General features: G+C 44.3%; 2 protein-coding genes across 6 annotated transcripts in view; one reads left to right on the top strand and one right to left on the bottom strand.

Moving 5' to 3' along the window:
• PCGF5 (polycomb group ring finger 5) overlaps positions 1 to 14,347 on the bottom strand; it is a 117,795-nt gene extending 103,448 nt beyond the window's left edge. The window contains exon 1 of one of the 5 annotated variants that reach the window (XM_055081168.1): positions 14,259 to 14,347. The gene's annotated coding sequence lies outside the window, so the exon portion shown is untranslated. Of the gene's footprint in view, positions 1 to 12,891; positions 12,990 to 14,258 lie in introns of those variants that run through there. The other 4 variants (XM_055081169.1, XM_055081175.1, XM_055081170.1 and 1 more) reach the window with 4 other exon arrangements.
• The window catches only part of LOC114484526 (serine/arginine repetitive matrix protein 1-like), a 5,059-nt gene continuing 4,255 nt past the window's right edge, over positions 13,649 to 14,452 (top strand). The window contains exon 1 of the mRNA XM_028481353.2: positions 13,649 to 14,091. Within this exon, the coding sequence (XP_028337154.1) occupies positions 13,731 to 14,091 (361 nt within the window). The 5' untranslated portion in view covers positions 13,649 to 13,730. The remainder of the gene's footprint in view (positions 14,092 to 14,452) is intronic.

The raw sequence follows: 14,452 nt of genomic DNA, 5'->3' as shown, positions 1-14,452 counted from the left end.
GAAGACAGAAGGATCCCCTGAAAAAAGAGATACCAACTTTGTATTTGTTCGTCACTTTAAATATCTTTCCTATATCAAGTGACACGTGGTTTTACCGAAAAGGCCTTTTTTTCTTCTTAGGTATGCCCCCTCTGATAGCCACCTCTATCTGCTCTCTAGGAACCAAGCAATCCAAGAGGAATCCCTTCTCCATGGACTATCCATAAAGCAGGTGTATCTATATGTAAAGGCTATGGATACTTCCCAGACTGCTACAAAGTCCACACACGAAGACCTTTACCTGTGAGTCACAGCTAAAGTGTGCAGAGCTTGTAAGAGTGGTTCCCAAACCGATTTGCACACTAGTGTTACTTGGGGAGTTAGATAATATATATATGTACACACACACATATGTACACACGTGTGTGTACGCACACATACATATATGTGCACACACGTGTGTGCACACACAATACATACATGTGTACACACACATATATGTACACACACATATATGTACACACACATATATCACATCTTGGCCTCACTCTAGTATATGTGCACACACGTGTGTGCACGCGCAATACATACATGTGTACACATATATGTACACACACATATATGTACACACACATATATGTACACACACATATATCACATCTTCTATATATCTATTTGGTTGTTTTAATACAAGTAGTTTATGAATTGAAACTGGCCTCACTCTAGACGAATTGTATGGGAATCACCAGGGATAGGTCCTAGAAGCCCCCAGATGATTCTACAGAGCAACCAGAGTTGCGAACCACTAGCCAGAACCTTGTTCCTCTAAGTGTGGTCTGAGGACCAGCAGCATCCCCTGGAAGCTTACTAGAAATGCAGAATCTCAGGCCTCTCCTGAGAGCAACCGAACTAGAATCTGCAGTGTTAACGCCATCCCGAGTGATTTGAGTGCACATTGAAGCGTGAGACACACTGACCTAGAAGAGGCTTGCACTAAGTGGGCAAGCTCTGAATAAGACTTATTGATGGGATTTATCAAAGTGTGATAAAGAACACACTTTGGCCCCTCTGCATAAATGTATTAAATGTAAAGTAACCCCTCAGAAACCAGCCAGGACAGCTCTTTATATACTGGACAGAGTGCTAGAGGTAAGTCCTCTCACTGTATGGCGCAGGGCATTGGCCCAATGTGAAACAGTTGCAAGCAGATCACTGATGCCTGATTCACAAGAGCAGTTCAATCTAGGGAGGCAGAAATGGGACTGGGAAAAGGTACAAGAGAAACTATGTCTATAATTATTGACATTTTTAAAAATCTAAAGTTAGGTTTCTTTTTTTTTTTTTAAATTAGTTCTTCCCTTAGGTCTCAACTGTTTCTCTCATCCACACAACAAACATTTCTCCTTTAAGGTATACAAAATCCGGGACTTCCCCGGTGGCGCAGTAGTTAAGAATCCGCCTGGCAATGCAGGGGACACGGGTTCGAGCCCTGGTCCGGCAAGATCCCACATACTGTGCGGCAACTAAGCCCGTGCACCACAACTACTGAGCCTGCGCTCTAGAGCCCACGAGCCACAACTACTGAAGCCTGTGCACCTAGAGCCCGTGCTCTGCAACAAAAGAAGCCACCGCAATGAGAAGCCCGCGCACCGTGACAAAGACCCAACGCAGCCAAAACTAAATAAATAAAATAAATTTATATTTTTAAAAAAGGTATACAAAATCTCTGTAGTCAAAGCCTAATTCAACAAGACCTCTAACCTTGGGAAATTACATAATTCTTATATTCCTTCATCTCTTGCTTGCTAAGAATCTCCTTTTTAAGAATTCCCTCACAGAAAACTAGAGAGCTATGAAAACTGCTGGTGATCCCAGGTGCAAAATGGAAATGCTATTGGTGAACATCTGATAGACCGCAGCTGGGAGCGTTGGGGGCAAAACCTAGGGGAGATAAAAAAAACTTGAGGGCAACCTAAGGGTGCAGCAGATTTAGCCCCAGGAGGCAACACTAAAGGTAAAGAAATAACAAAATGTCATAAAGTTCAAATTTACTTGAACTTGAACTCTAAAATTACTCCATCAGAAATTCAAGATAAGGCCATCAATTTACGTAGTTTCTGCAAAACAAAAGGAAACAAATATCTATCGGCTCTCTGTACAGCCATTCTCATTATTTAGTCATCCAAATGACCTCTCCCATGTCTCTTTTCTCTCCTCCTACTCTTCCAACCCCAAATAGACCGTACTGGTTCAGAACTGAGAGACAGAGAAGATCAGACCTGAAGCAGAAGCAGTGAGAGAGGACAGGAAGAATACAGGAAACATTTAAGCAGCAGAAGCAAGGGTATTTAAACTACTTGGCTAGGAGTCAGCCCTAGATATACCTCAGAAACAGCTGGGGTTCTTCTAAAACTTAAGGATTCCCTGGGGCCCAGCCAAAGCCAAATAAGTCCAATGAATTTCGGGATGGAGGGAGAATTTGAATTTTTTTTTTTTTTTTTTTTTTTTTGCGGTACGCGGGCCTCTCACTGTTGTGGCCTCTCCCGTTGCGGAGCACAGGCTCCCGAAGCGCAGGCTCAGCGGCCATGGCTCACGAGCCCAGCCGCTCCGCGGCACGTGGGATCTTCCCAGACCTGGGCACGAACCCGTGTCCCCTGCATCGGCAGGCGGACTCTCAACCACTGCGCCACCAGGGAAGCCCCTGAATTTTTTTAAAGCTCCCTCAAATGATTCTGAGACAGGGTAATTCCAGAGGGCTGGAATCAGTTGTGAGGGAGGATTCTAACTTCGAAACAATATTTCTTAACTTTAAATGTATATATTTTAAAGCTCTGGATCCATGTAAATCATTCTCTAATTCACTTATTAGAACTGCATTACTTTTTCTTTTCCTACTAACTTTATTTTTACCAATATAACTCATGCAAATTACTTAAACAAATAGTACTATCAGGCTTAAAATGAAAACACAGCAGTAACCTCTCATGTTTCCACTCACCCCCAAACCCACTTCCCAAAGGCAATCTAGTTTAAAAATAGTTAGCTATTTCTCTCTTGATATTTAATTTTATATTCCTAAACAATATGCATATACTAATATTTCTTGATTTACTTTTGATTTTAATTTAGTAATTAATAAAATTAGTGATGTCCTATTATGCACTAGCTTATCCTCTCCCAGACTCCTAAGATATAGTTATGTCAACATTTTTTCCCAGCCTCTTTTGCAGTCATGTATGGTCAGGGTTAATAGTCTGTATGTTTCAGTACATTTATGCCCACATTTTGATGTTATCCAGTAGCCTCCTGTAAAAAGATGCACAGAGAGTAAACTTTTGAGAACTTTCACACCTTCAAAATGTCTTTACTGTATCTCCCACTTGACAGTTTATGTTTGAAATTCTAGATTAGGAATAATTTTCCTCAGAATTCTGAAAGAATTAATCCATTGTTCTTTAGGTGCCATTACAACTCCCAATCTTATTTTTTTTATTTTTATTTTTTGCCGTACGCGGGCCTCTCACTGTTGTGGCCTCTCCCGTTGCGGAGCACAGGCTCCGGACGCGCAGACTCAGTGGCCATGGCTCACGGGCCTAGCCACTCCTTGGCATGTGGGATCTTCCCGGACCAGGGCACGAACCCGTGTCCCCTGCATCGGCAGGTGGGCTCTCAACCACTGCGCCACCAGGGAAGCCCAACTCCCAATCTTTTTGTATGTGATCTGTTTTTTCCTCCACAGAATTTAGCTTATTCCCATTTTCCTTAGTATTCAAAATTTTACCATGATATGTCTTATACACTGATTGTGTGGATCTTTTTTCATTCATTCATGTGGCTATTTTGTGAACTCTTTTAATCTACAATTGTATGTCTTCCAGTTCTGGGAAAATATCTTGTATTATGTCTGTGGTAATTTCCTCTCCTTTACTTTTCCCTGTAATCTCTTTCCTTTTTGTAAATTTTTGTTTGATTTATTTATTTATTTATTTTTATTTTATTTTTGTAGTCTCTGCCTGGAACTCTTATTAATATAATACCTGATCAACTGACCCTCTAATTCTACTTTTTCCCTCTTTTTTTTCTATCTTTTTGCTTTTGTTTCTACTTTATCTTCTGTCCTTCCAATGATTTTCTTTTTGCCACCTTATTTTTAGTTTCCAAGACCTATTTCTTATTCTCTAATTATTACTTTTTTACAGCCCAGTTCTTATTTTATTAATTCTAGGAGGATTGATTTTGATTATTTCCATTTTTCTTCTTTTTGCATTTCTGTTTCCTCCATGATTTTTTTCTCATTTGTTCTGGTTCCTGCTTTTTTTCTTGTTGAATGCTTTCTTCAAATGTCTCATATTCACTGACTATTTGTATTTAAGAGTAAGATACTAAGAAACTGGTTGCAAGTTCCATGTTCACAGAATAGGGGGAGTTGGGATGTTGCCAAGCGTTCACTGTAGGAAGAATGGGTAGTAAGTCAGTTTTCTCATTGTGGGACCTCATATATCTGTAGGTCTTTTCTCTAGGGCTGTTCACTTTGCCCAGAAAAGAGTTCCTCAATATGCTGCCTGGGTTGGTGATTACCTGGCTATCCTAGGATTGGGGGTAGGTTAAAAAGAACACACCAGGTCTCACTGTTTGGTATGCATAATTTCATTAAATTCCTCTGTTTTCAGTTCAGCATTTCACCCTTACCCTCTTTTTTTTCTTTTTTTGCCTACTATCCCTAAATCCAGAACTGTTAATATATTTCAATTTCTCCAGAGAAAAAATGTCCAGGACTTCCTCTTGCTATGGGATGGGGAAAGTGAACTGAGAGTCTAGTTCCTTTTATGGACTCTTAATCAATCCCTTATTTTCAGCCCCATGCCCTATTCCAGAGCCTCTAATTCCAGAGCCCTTCTGGGATTCTGAGGGATAAATTGGCTGTTTCTTCCCAGTAACTATTCCCAACCTCCTTTAAGGGCACTTTAGGTATCAACTTTTTCCACTACACTAAGTCAGTTGCCACAGGTCTGTCTGCTTTTCATGCTCCAAAAATGTGTTGGTGTCTCCCACCTCTTGTTTACCATCACTATAGTGGTGCTTCAGGAGGGACAGACAGTAAACACAGGTTCAGTCCACCACATTTCTGAATCCCAAAACTCAATCTTACAACCACAGAAACTGCCCCCAAAAGATGATCCTTTCCTTATCAATTTTTGAAACACACCTTTTCTGTTTTTATAGATGCATCTGATTAGCTAAGATACTTTCCCAATTCTTTTAATGTTTACCATCATTTTCTGTCTTAATCATAAAAGCATAAAAAACAAAACAGAGAATCCTTTTCTAGATACCACAAAATACTTCTGATTTATTGACTCATTAATTAAGCCTTAAAAGATGGTAGAATTTAGAACACTAGATTATAATTGAAGAAAATACAGGTTGTTTTCATGCAATAAAGCTGTTTTCATTGACTCCTTCTTACGACTTCAAATCTAGCCTATGGTGGCCTGAGCTGAAAGGTATTTGCCTGGATAATGTTCAAGCATTTCCAAGAAGACCTTTGACTACTGTACAAAGTCATCATCAACACTGCAGTCTTAGTTATTTTGCTTCTAAAAACAGGCAAAGGAGGGATGATCGGAACAAATAATTAGGCATGAGAAGTTTTCTCACATCCAAAGGATCACAACTTTTTCACTTCCATTCAAATTTGAAGGCTCTAAGCCTGAAGATTTTGATCTTTAAGGCTGAAAACCCAGGACTTGTCTGAAACACTAAATTCAGAGTTATAAGAAATAACTACAGAGTAAAACACTAATATTACACCTTTGATCTAATTCCACTCAAAGAAGCACATATTCTGGACCTGTCAAAATTTATAATTGCCTCCTGCCACTACTCAAAGCTTCCCTGAAAAGAAAACCAAGCATCTAACAAAGAAAAAAGACTCCTACGGTGGGTAGGGGTGGGGGATGAAATTGTCCTATTTCTTGAGCTGGGAGGTAGTTTCATGGATGTTCACTTTTTAATAATTCATTGAACTATACATTTACATTTCAAAAGTCATATATGTGTTATATTTTACAGTAAAAAAAACACACCTTTTTAACAGTTAAAAGAGAAACAGATAAAAAGGCAAATTTTTCATTTGTCATGAAACACAGTGCTTTAATCACACTTGGCCAGAATTGTTATACACACTGACATGGATAAACGGAGAAAAGTTATCATGATTTACCTTCAGTGCCTACCAGGGTCCCATCAAATTTCAATAGTCATCTTAGTTGTTTTATTTGAAACATTTTATTTTTAAAAAGTTCTTAAATTTCAAAATTTACCTTGTATATCATATGGTGATATTGATACCTTACATTTGCATGACACTATTTATTTGCAAAGAGCTTTCACATCAAATACCTGGGAAACAGAACAGGCATTATGTTCTCCCATGCTGTAGATGAGGAAACTGAGGCACGTAATAGTTAATTAGTAAGGTCACTAACAGCGACAGAATCAGGACAAATTCCAAGTGCTGTGTGTCCAATGAAAGGCTCCTTAAACATTTTATGAGGAGAAGGAACTTTCCACTTTTCTAAAGTTCTGGATTCAGAAACAGGATATCAAAGCTGGTGGTCTCTGCGATGATATCTGTGAGCTTCTTGAGATTCCCCAGAGAGGAATGAGAAGACAACTAGGCATTTCTATGAAATCGATGAACTAAGGACTATGCTCAAACCTTCTGAGTCATTTCACTCACTCCTAGTTAACATAAGAATGCACCTGCTGCCTCAGAAGTCAGTTTAACTCAAACACAAACACAAAAGTTATGAGTCGTCTATAACCTGTTTCAAGGGGAACAAATGCCTCTCTGCCACTCACAGGGTTTCCAAAGGGGGGATATTCCCTATCCTCTCCTGTCTTCTTGCCCTGCACCACACTCTCCCCACAGAGGAGGAGCAATGTATTTGCTTGGTGTGTGACAGCCATGGGTCTGTTTCTCAGTGTACAAATAGATGGAGTTTTTCTATCAAAGATATTTGGCACAAGAGATTTGGCCTCTTTTCTCTTTCTCTGTCTGAATGGTGAAAGGCAGAAACCTGGGTATTTCTGCTCTGCAGCCTCAAACTTTCCATCCAGTAGGCTGTTTCAAAGTCTAGCCTAGGGTGTAGAAGGTGCACAAGACCAATGTGGGCTTCACACCAAGCTGTGTCTTCCAGCCTAGGCTGCATCAATAACGAAGTTAATTTTTTGACACCCTGCTGCTTCTTATCTATTTTTTAATTAGTGGGGAAGAAGGGGCGCTTTCCATGTGTCCTCCTCAAAGACGCCATCACCCACCTTTCGGTCAGAAGTCAGAGCACGTGGACACGACCCCACAGCTCTGCTCAGTGGCTTTCTGTGCCCGCAAACACTGGTGCTCCACAAGCAGTAGGTAGGCCGTGTGGTGAGGAAGCATTCTAAAACTTTGTTCAGTGGATACTTTAATTACTTCTTCTGTCCTGGAGGGCAATAGTGAACTGAAATTCAGGGATTCCGGTTCTTTCCAGAGACAGCTCTGCCACATACATCTGCAGTTTGGGGCAGGTCTCAATTTTCCTAGAAAGCCTTTAAAAGACTTTAGCTTCCTCATCTTTTAAATGAAGGAATAACTTCCCTCTTTTAGGGTACTCTCCAACTCTACGGACTAAAAGCCCAGAAAGGCTTTAATAAATGTATTCCAGAATTTTTACAACAGCTGTTGACATTGATATACATAATATAATCATTTGACACGCTGGCCTCATAGTTCCTGAAGATCAATGAGCTTCTACCTCACGCTGATGTCATTTCACCATTCCCAGGTGCGGCCAGACTTTGAATTCACATCATTGCTCATTAGTGATCCCTCCATCATGATAAGCTACTCAAGAAGTCCCCTGGGCCCTTGGCCAGCAGCCCCAGGACTCCCCCCCACACTCCCATTTCTCCCTTTCCTTCGTTCTCGCCCAACCAGCCACTACACAGTCTAATCTCGCATCTCCTGCTCGTTCTCCCAGCCCATCAACACTAGTTTCACTTGCCTTCCTACTCAACCCGGGACCCATATGGAGTTGGCAGTTTCAACGATACTCACACCACCTCCACTTCCAATTTTCTCAGTATTGCTGGAGAAAGTCATAAATACAGGCGTGACTTGTTCTATCACAAGGCTAAGGCATCTTTGCGACCTGTCAGGCCCTCATCACCTTTGGCTCTTGTCACGCTCATACCCACAGCCACTCCAAACCTTTCCCCCTCTCCTCCACCTCCCAGCTTTGCCTCTCACTCTCAACGTGCTCTCAGCAAGAGAACTGGCCTCCTCTGTTTTTCTTCCCTTTTTAAAAAGGGGAACCAACCCATTTAAAATGCAGTCACACTCCCTCCGAGCTTCCAACTTTCCTCTCTAAATCTGTTTCTTTTTGCCTTCATTTAATCTTCCCTCCATGTCACATCTGTTTTTCCATGAATAACTATCTTTGTCATGATCAAATGATTTAGTATTCGAAAAGGGACTTTGTTTTAGAATAAAAACAGGCATTGTTTGTTATCCTATAACTGAACTGGGGTAACAGGTGTGAACAGAGACTGTCCCGGGCAATCGGATGTGTGGTCACCTTACCCAGCTCCCATCCCCGCTACCTGAGGAGCGCTAACCTGGTGCGCTAACCACCCGCCCACTCCCTCTCCTGATCCTCAATCTCTTCCTCTCCACGGACAACCACTCAACCCACAACCCTCCAGGGCCTTTCTCACGGTTTTAAGACTGGCTCGCTGGCCCTCTCATCACCTCAAGTTATAGTCCTCTCCAATTTTCACAGACCAATCCTCATTTATGCTTACTCTCTCCGCTTCCTTCCTGCTCAAGCACCTCTCAGGTACCTGGCTGACTTCCATCTCCACTGCCCAACTGCCCCTGATCCTCAAAGGCTACTGACAATGGTCTCATTGACAAATCTAATGACCTTTTCTCAGTCTTCAATCGCAGTGCCTCCACGCTATTTGTCCCGTCTAAATTCTCTTTCCTCACCTTTCTTTACCCTACCTTTTCCTTGTTCTTTTCCAGCTTCTTTCCTCTCGGCATCCTGTCAGCCTCTTTCTGTCTCCGTCCAAGCCCACAGACATGGTTTTTCCGACTCTGCCCTGGTCTTTTACTCTTCTCACCCATACTTTGAACGCTTCTCACAGCTTCACCATCCCCCCTCATAAGGATGCCCTCAAATCCATCTCTGTTTTTAACGGCTGCCATCCATTTGGATAGCTTCATAGACACAAAGAAATTAACACATCCAAATCCAAACTTCCATTAATTAAATATTTACTGATTGCATACTACTTACAGGTGCTTTACTAGTGGCCTTTCCAACTATTTCAGTTCCTGCCATCACCATCCAAAGCCACTCAGCTTCAGTCTCTGACTTCTCCCTCAATTCCCTCATCCAGTTAGCCAACAAGTCCTGCTGCATTTACTATTTCTACAGGGTCTCACCCACCCAACTACCCCCACTCTAATTTAGGTTCTCACTGCTTCTCTCCCAGGAACTATTTTAATAGCTTTCAAAGTGGGATTATCCATGACTCCCCCAACACAGATTAATCTTCTTAAAGCATAGCTTTAATTCTCTCCCACTCAAACTACCTTTGATAGTTATCTACTGCCTACTAAACAGGCTCCTTAGCCCAGTGTTCAAGATGCCCACAATATGGTCCTCACTCTGCCAGGCAGCCTGCTGTCCCACTATCCTGCCTCAAGCCTACTCACCCTCCAGCTTAACCACATTCCTCTCCATTCCTGGATATGCTCATACACTCTTTCCTTCAAGTCTTAGCACAGGCTGAGCCCTACATCTCTGCCAGTTGAAGTTCTACCAGTTCTTTAAAGCTCAAGATTCCTTAACTAAATCTTCCCCAATTTTTCTGCCTAGAAATAGTGCGTTCCTTCCTTGAAATCACAAAGCATCTTCTTGGGACTTCCCTGGCGGTCGGTCCAGTGATTAAGACTCTGTGCTCCCAATGCAGGGGGCACGCTTCGATCCCTGGTGGGGGAACTAAGATCCCGCATGCTGCCCGGCGCGGCCAAAAACGAAAAACGAAAAGCAAAAAAAAAACAAAGCATTTTCTTTATGCCTCTATAACAGTGCCTCCATATGATAAAACCTTTGGTCACCTGTCTTATGCTCCCTACATGCCTCCTAAGCCTCTCAAAGAAAGGGTGCCTATGTCTGATTAACCCATATACTCCTTATACTGCCTTATATATAGTAAGCTGAATGAGAGGTTGATATATTCAAGTTAACTCTGTATCCACCATATAGCATATAAAATAATGAAGATGTACTTAATATCACCAAAGCTAATTAAGCCAAATTCTTAGGAAGGCCTAGAAATTAACCATTTTTGCAGTTGTTCTTGTTAGAGCAAGGATATATGAATCATTTCAACTAAAATTGTAGAACTGTGCATTCTTTATCAGTTTCTTAAACTATACAGTTAGATAAGATCTTAGAGATCATTTAATTCCCCACCTTCCATGCCAGTCACCAATTCTCCAGCTGATAAAACTGACGCTTTAAGAAATTAAGCTGCTCCCCTGGTCACTTAAATCAGAAATCTTAAAATAACTGTTACCATTTATTAACGGCCTAGTGTACATGAGGCACTTTCCACACCTTACCCCAGTGTCACAACAATCCTTCAAGGCAGGTGGTATTACCCCCATTCAGAGACAAGAGAATGCTCAAAAAAGTTAAGTAACTTGCTACAGAGAGCCCTGCTTGTTAGGGGCAGAGCTGAGCTTAGGTCCCTACTCTATCTGGCTGTACAGTCTAGGCTTTTCTAATTGGACACCATGGCAAAGGCAAGACCTACCAGGTGTCCTGAAACAGCCTCCGATTGTCTCTTCAGTGAATAATTATGCCACCTAAGCAAGTACACACACTTACAAGTCGTAAGCCATTTTATCTGAAATTCTGGAGGCGTGAAAATTACACAGCAACCTCATTACTATAAAAGTTCTAAGGTTAATTACTGCCAACATTCTGACTTTCTTATCAAAAGCATCTTCATTCTGGAAAAGAGATGTTTTTCTGGTTTCTCAATTCTTAAATATATTTTCAACTTAAAATACATTTGTCCAACTACACCCAACAACTATGTGTTGAGCCCCTAGATGTCCAAGGCACATCGGAGGCTACAAAGTTGAATACGACCTCATTTCACTCCCTGAGGGTTCACCAGCAAGAGGCAGACAGTCGACTAACCATAGGGACCACTCGTCCCCCAACTATAGGAGCTCTGGCTGATTTGACGACTTCCAACAAGAAGTCAGGACCCTTGGTTCTAATTCCAGACCTGCACACCGGGCAAGTCATCTCACTGTGCCTTAGTTACCTCAGTAAAGGGACTGATAAAAAGGAATGAACTATGCCAACCAATTTCAAGGTCCCTTTTAGCCTTCAAACTGTATTATGTCTGAGCTCACTCTTGAGATTACACTTCTGAAAGTGCTCACAGCTACTGCTATGGAAAGGGAACTCCTGGAAGCCCACTCTTCTTTGGCAGTGACTTTGGAGGCACTGAGTTCTGAAAATATTCCTACAAGTATAAAGCCAACTAATATGCCTCTAAAGTTTGTTATTTATAATAAAAAAGTTTACTAAAATTTATCCTCAAAGGAGGTAGTATGAAGCACCACATTCTAATCCTTCTTCCATTATATTACTGACATAGTTTTAACTTAATTCTTTACAATTCATTTCAGATGTTAAAATGAAAATAAAATTTAAAATAACTCCTTCTATCTACTATTCAATGGAGTTAAGCCATTGACACTAACAACAGAGTTAAGGCCACTGCAGAGATGTATATCTTGTATTTGTTTAGTTAAATTAATACTTCATAGTAAATGCTACCTACTATGGACCTTCCCAAACTGCAGCTCAATTTGAGGTTGGTGTGCAGGCAATGGAGAGGGAGGAATATAGAAATATCAGTATTTCAAATACAAGTGGAAACATATAACACTGTGGGAATCTGACTTTGCCGATTCCCTTTCAATATCCTGTACCTTTTTTTCAACTAGCACAGATAATATTTTTAATCATCCATTAACTTATGCAGCCAACACCCTTTCTCTCGACAAGGCTCCACATGCCTTGTACTCAGCATCTTAGGATATGATGCTCAAACCCATCTTGTGCTGTAAGTTAACAGCATAGAGGAGGAAATGAATCAATCAAAAGAAAACTGGAAGAAAAGAAATTAGAACTGTACCATCTTAGTGCCTTGCCCACACAAGGAAGTAAATTTCAACTGTCAAAGATAGTCCCACCAAGAAATAGGAAAAAGGAATTTATTCCATTCACTAGTCAACAAATCCTGACTGCCTAATATGCCAGGCACTGTTCTAGGTGTTAGAGTTATAGCACTGAACAAATCAGGCAAAAATTCCTGCCAGAATAGAGCTTACCTTCCAGTGCAGAGGGACAGGACTTAAAGAACACCCAAGAAAATCCTTTCAGATAGCGATTAAGTGCTATGAAGAAAATAAAATAGGACTGGGGGTGGTCCCTGGGGTGAGGGGTGAGAGATTACTTAAGGTGATCAAGAGGGCCTTGCTGAGTAGATGCCATTTGAGGTGAGTCCTAAATGATGAGAAAACTTTATTCTTAATCCTACAAGTGTGGGGTATGGTGGGAACGAGTTAAGTTGAGTCTTCAAGGGTGGTCCCAGTGGTCAAAAGTTCTTAATTTCTGGCAAACTAGGTTCCTTTTAGGATTTGGCTTATTAAAACAAAACAAAACAAAACAAAAACAAAACCCCAAACCTAAACCTTTAAGTAGAACTCCTCTACTTAGGAGCCACTGATTTTTCTTTTAAGATCCACTAACTTTTAAACTTTTTGCTAATTACCTTATTGGTACTTAAGTAGAGGCAATTACTAGAAGGATTGCTTCAGAGCCATCCAGATTCTGAATGAGAGAGGATCCAACCCTGCAGCGAATCAGCGCTCCTCCACCGACTCATCAACACAGCCAGGTGGAATCTTGTAACTCTTCTAAGAACGGGAAACGAGCCTCGGGAAATGTGGAGACTCTGACGCCCCTAAAGTTCCCCCAAATTGCGGGAGGAGGGGGAAAAATAAGCCGCCGCCCTTTTGCATTCCCTCTCCCGCGGCCCTCGAAGGCGTTACCGCCAAGGAAGGGTCGCCGTCCCTGGGTCAGAGACACACGGCGAGTACGCGCGGGGTGGACCCCGCAGGAATCATCGGCGCCCGGTCTGCGGGGCGATGATTCATTCACCGCCCCGGAGCCCACGGCCACACGTTCCGGGCGCGCTAGGACGGCCGCACACGCAGCTTCTTTAATATTAAACAAATGTTTCAAAGTACAAACGCCCGGAGCCAGAAACGAGTCGTCCCAGGCACGGCGGCGGAGAAGAAACAGCACATTTCGGCCGCTGCCCGAGTGTTCCAGGGGCCGGGAGGGGAGCGGCGGGCACGTCGGTCCACCGGGCCGCCGCCCCGCACCTCCCCGTCCCCGGCAGGCGCGCGGGCAACACCCGCAGGGGGCGCGGAGGGCGCACAGGTGGGTCCCCGCCCGCCCTGCCTCCCGCCCCTCCCCGCCCCTCGCTGAAGGCCAACGCGCCGCCCGCTCGCCCCTTTCCTCTCCGTGACATCTTATATAATAACCCGAGCTAATCAAAACGGAAGCGACGCGCGCTGCCGGGGCCCGACTCCCGGCCTCCACTGGATGCTCGCGCCCCGAGCCCCCAGCCCCCCAACTAGGCGCCGGGGCGCGCGGCTCCGGGCGGGGGGAAGGGCCCGAGCGCCGCCTCGGCTCGTCCCTCCTCGGAGAAGGCGCTGCCGCTGCCGGTCCCCGTCAGGAAGCCGCGAGCGTCACAAACTGCGTCAGCTTCTCCAAACACGTTTCACGGGCTCCCTCCAGCCGGGGAGCCAGCCGCTCCGGCGGCCGGGCCGCGGCCGGGGCTGGCAGGAGCCCCTCCGGGGAGGAGAAAGTTCCTCGGGGCCCTCCCCTCGCCCGCCGCGCTTCCAGCCCCTCTCGGCGCGACGCCCGCCCCGCCGCGCAGCCCGCCGGCCCGCCCCGATGGCAGGTTAGGCAACTTGTGACCCCCCAGGCGCCTGGCGGCCCCCTCCCGCTCACTGGGCTCCCCTGCTGCCGGGGGCCTCCTCCCGGCCCGCCGGAATACGGCGACGCCAGAAACTTCCCCCGGCCACGCCGGGCGGGGGAACCGCCCGGGTCCCAGCGCATCGCCCTTACCTTGCTCTCGGGAGGCCACGAGCCGGGCGGGCCGCGCGGGGCGCGTGGTGCGCGAGCGCGCGCGCGTGGGGCGGTAGGTGAGGGCGCCCGCGCCGGCGGGGGCGGGGCGGGGCCGCGGGCGGGGCGGTGGGGGGGCGGCCCGGCGGGCGGGCGCGAGGCGTGCAGAGCCGGCGGCGGCGGAGGCGGCGGGCGCT

The sequence above is a fragment of the Physeter macrocephalus genome, chromosome 20 (assembly GCF_002837175.3).
Source record: "Physeter macrocephalus isolate SW-GA chromosome 20, ASM283717v5, whole genome shotgun sequence".
NCBI lineage: Eukaryota > Metazoa > Chordata > Mammalia > Artiodactyla > Physeteridae > Physeter > Physeter macrocephalus.
The sequence above is the reverse complement of the archived record's forward strand: the minus strand, read 5'-3'. Positions and strand labels throughout refer to the sequence as shown.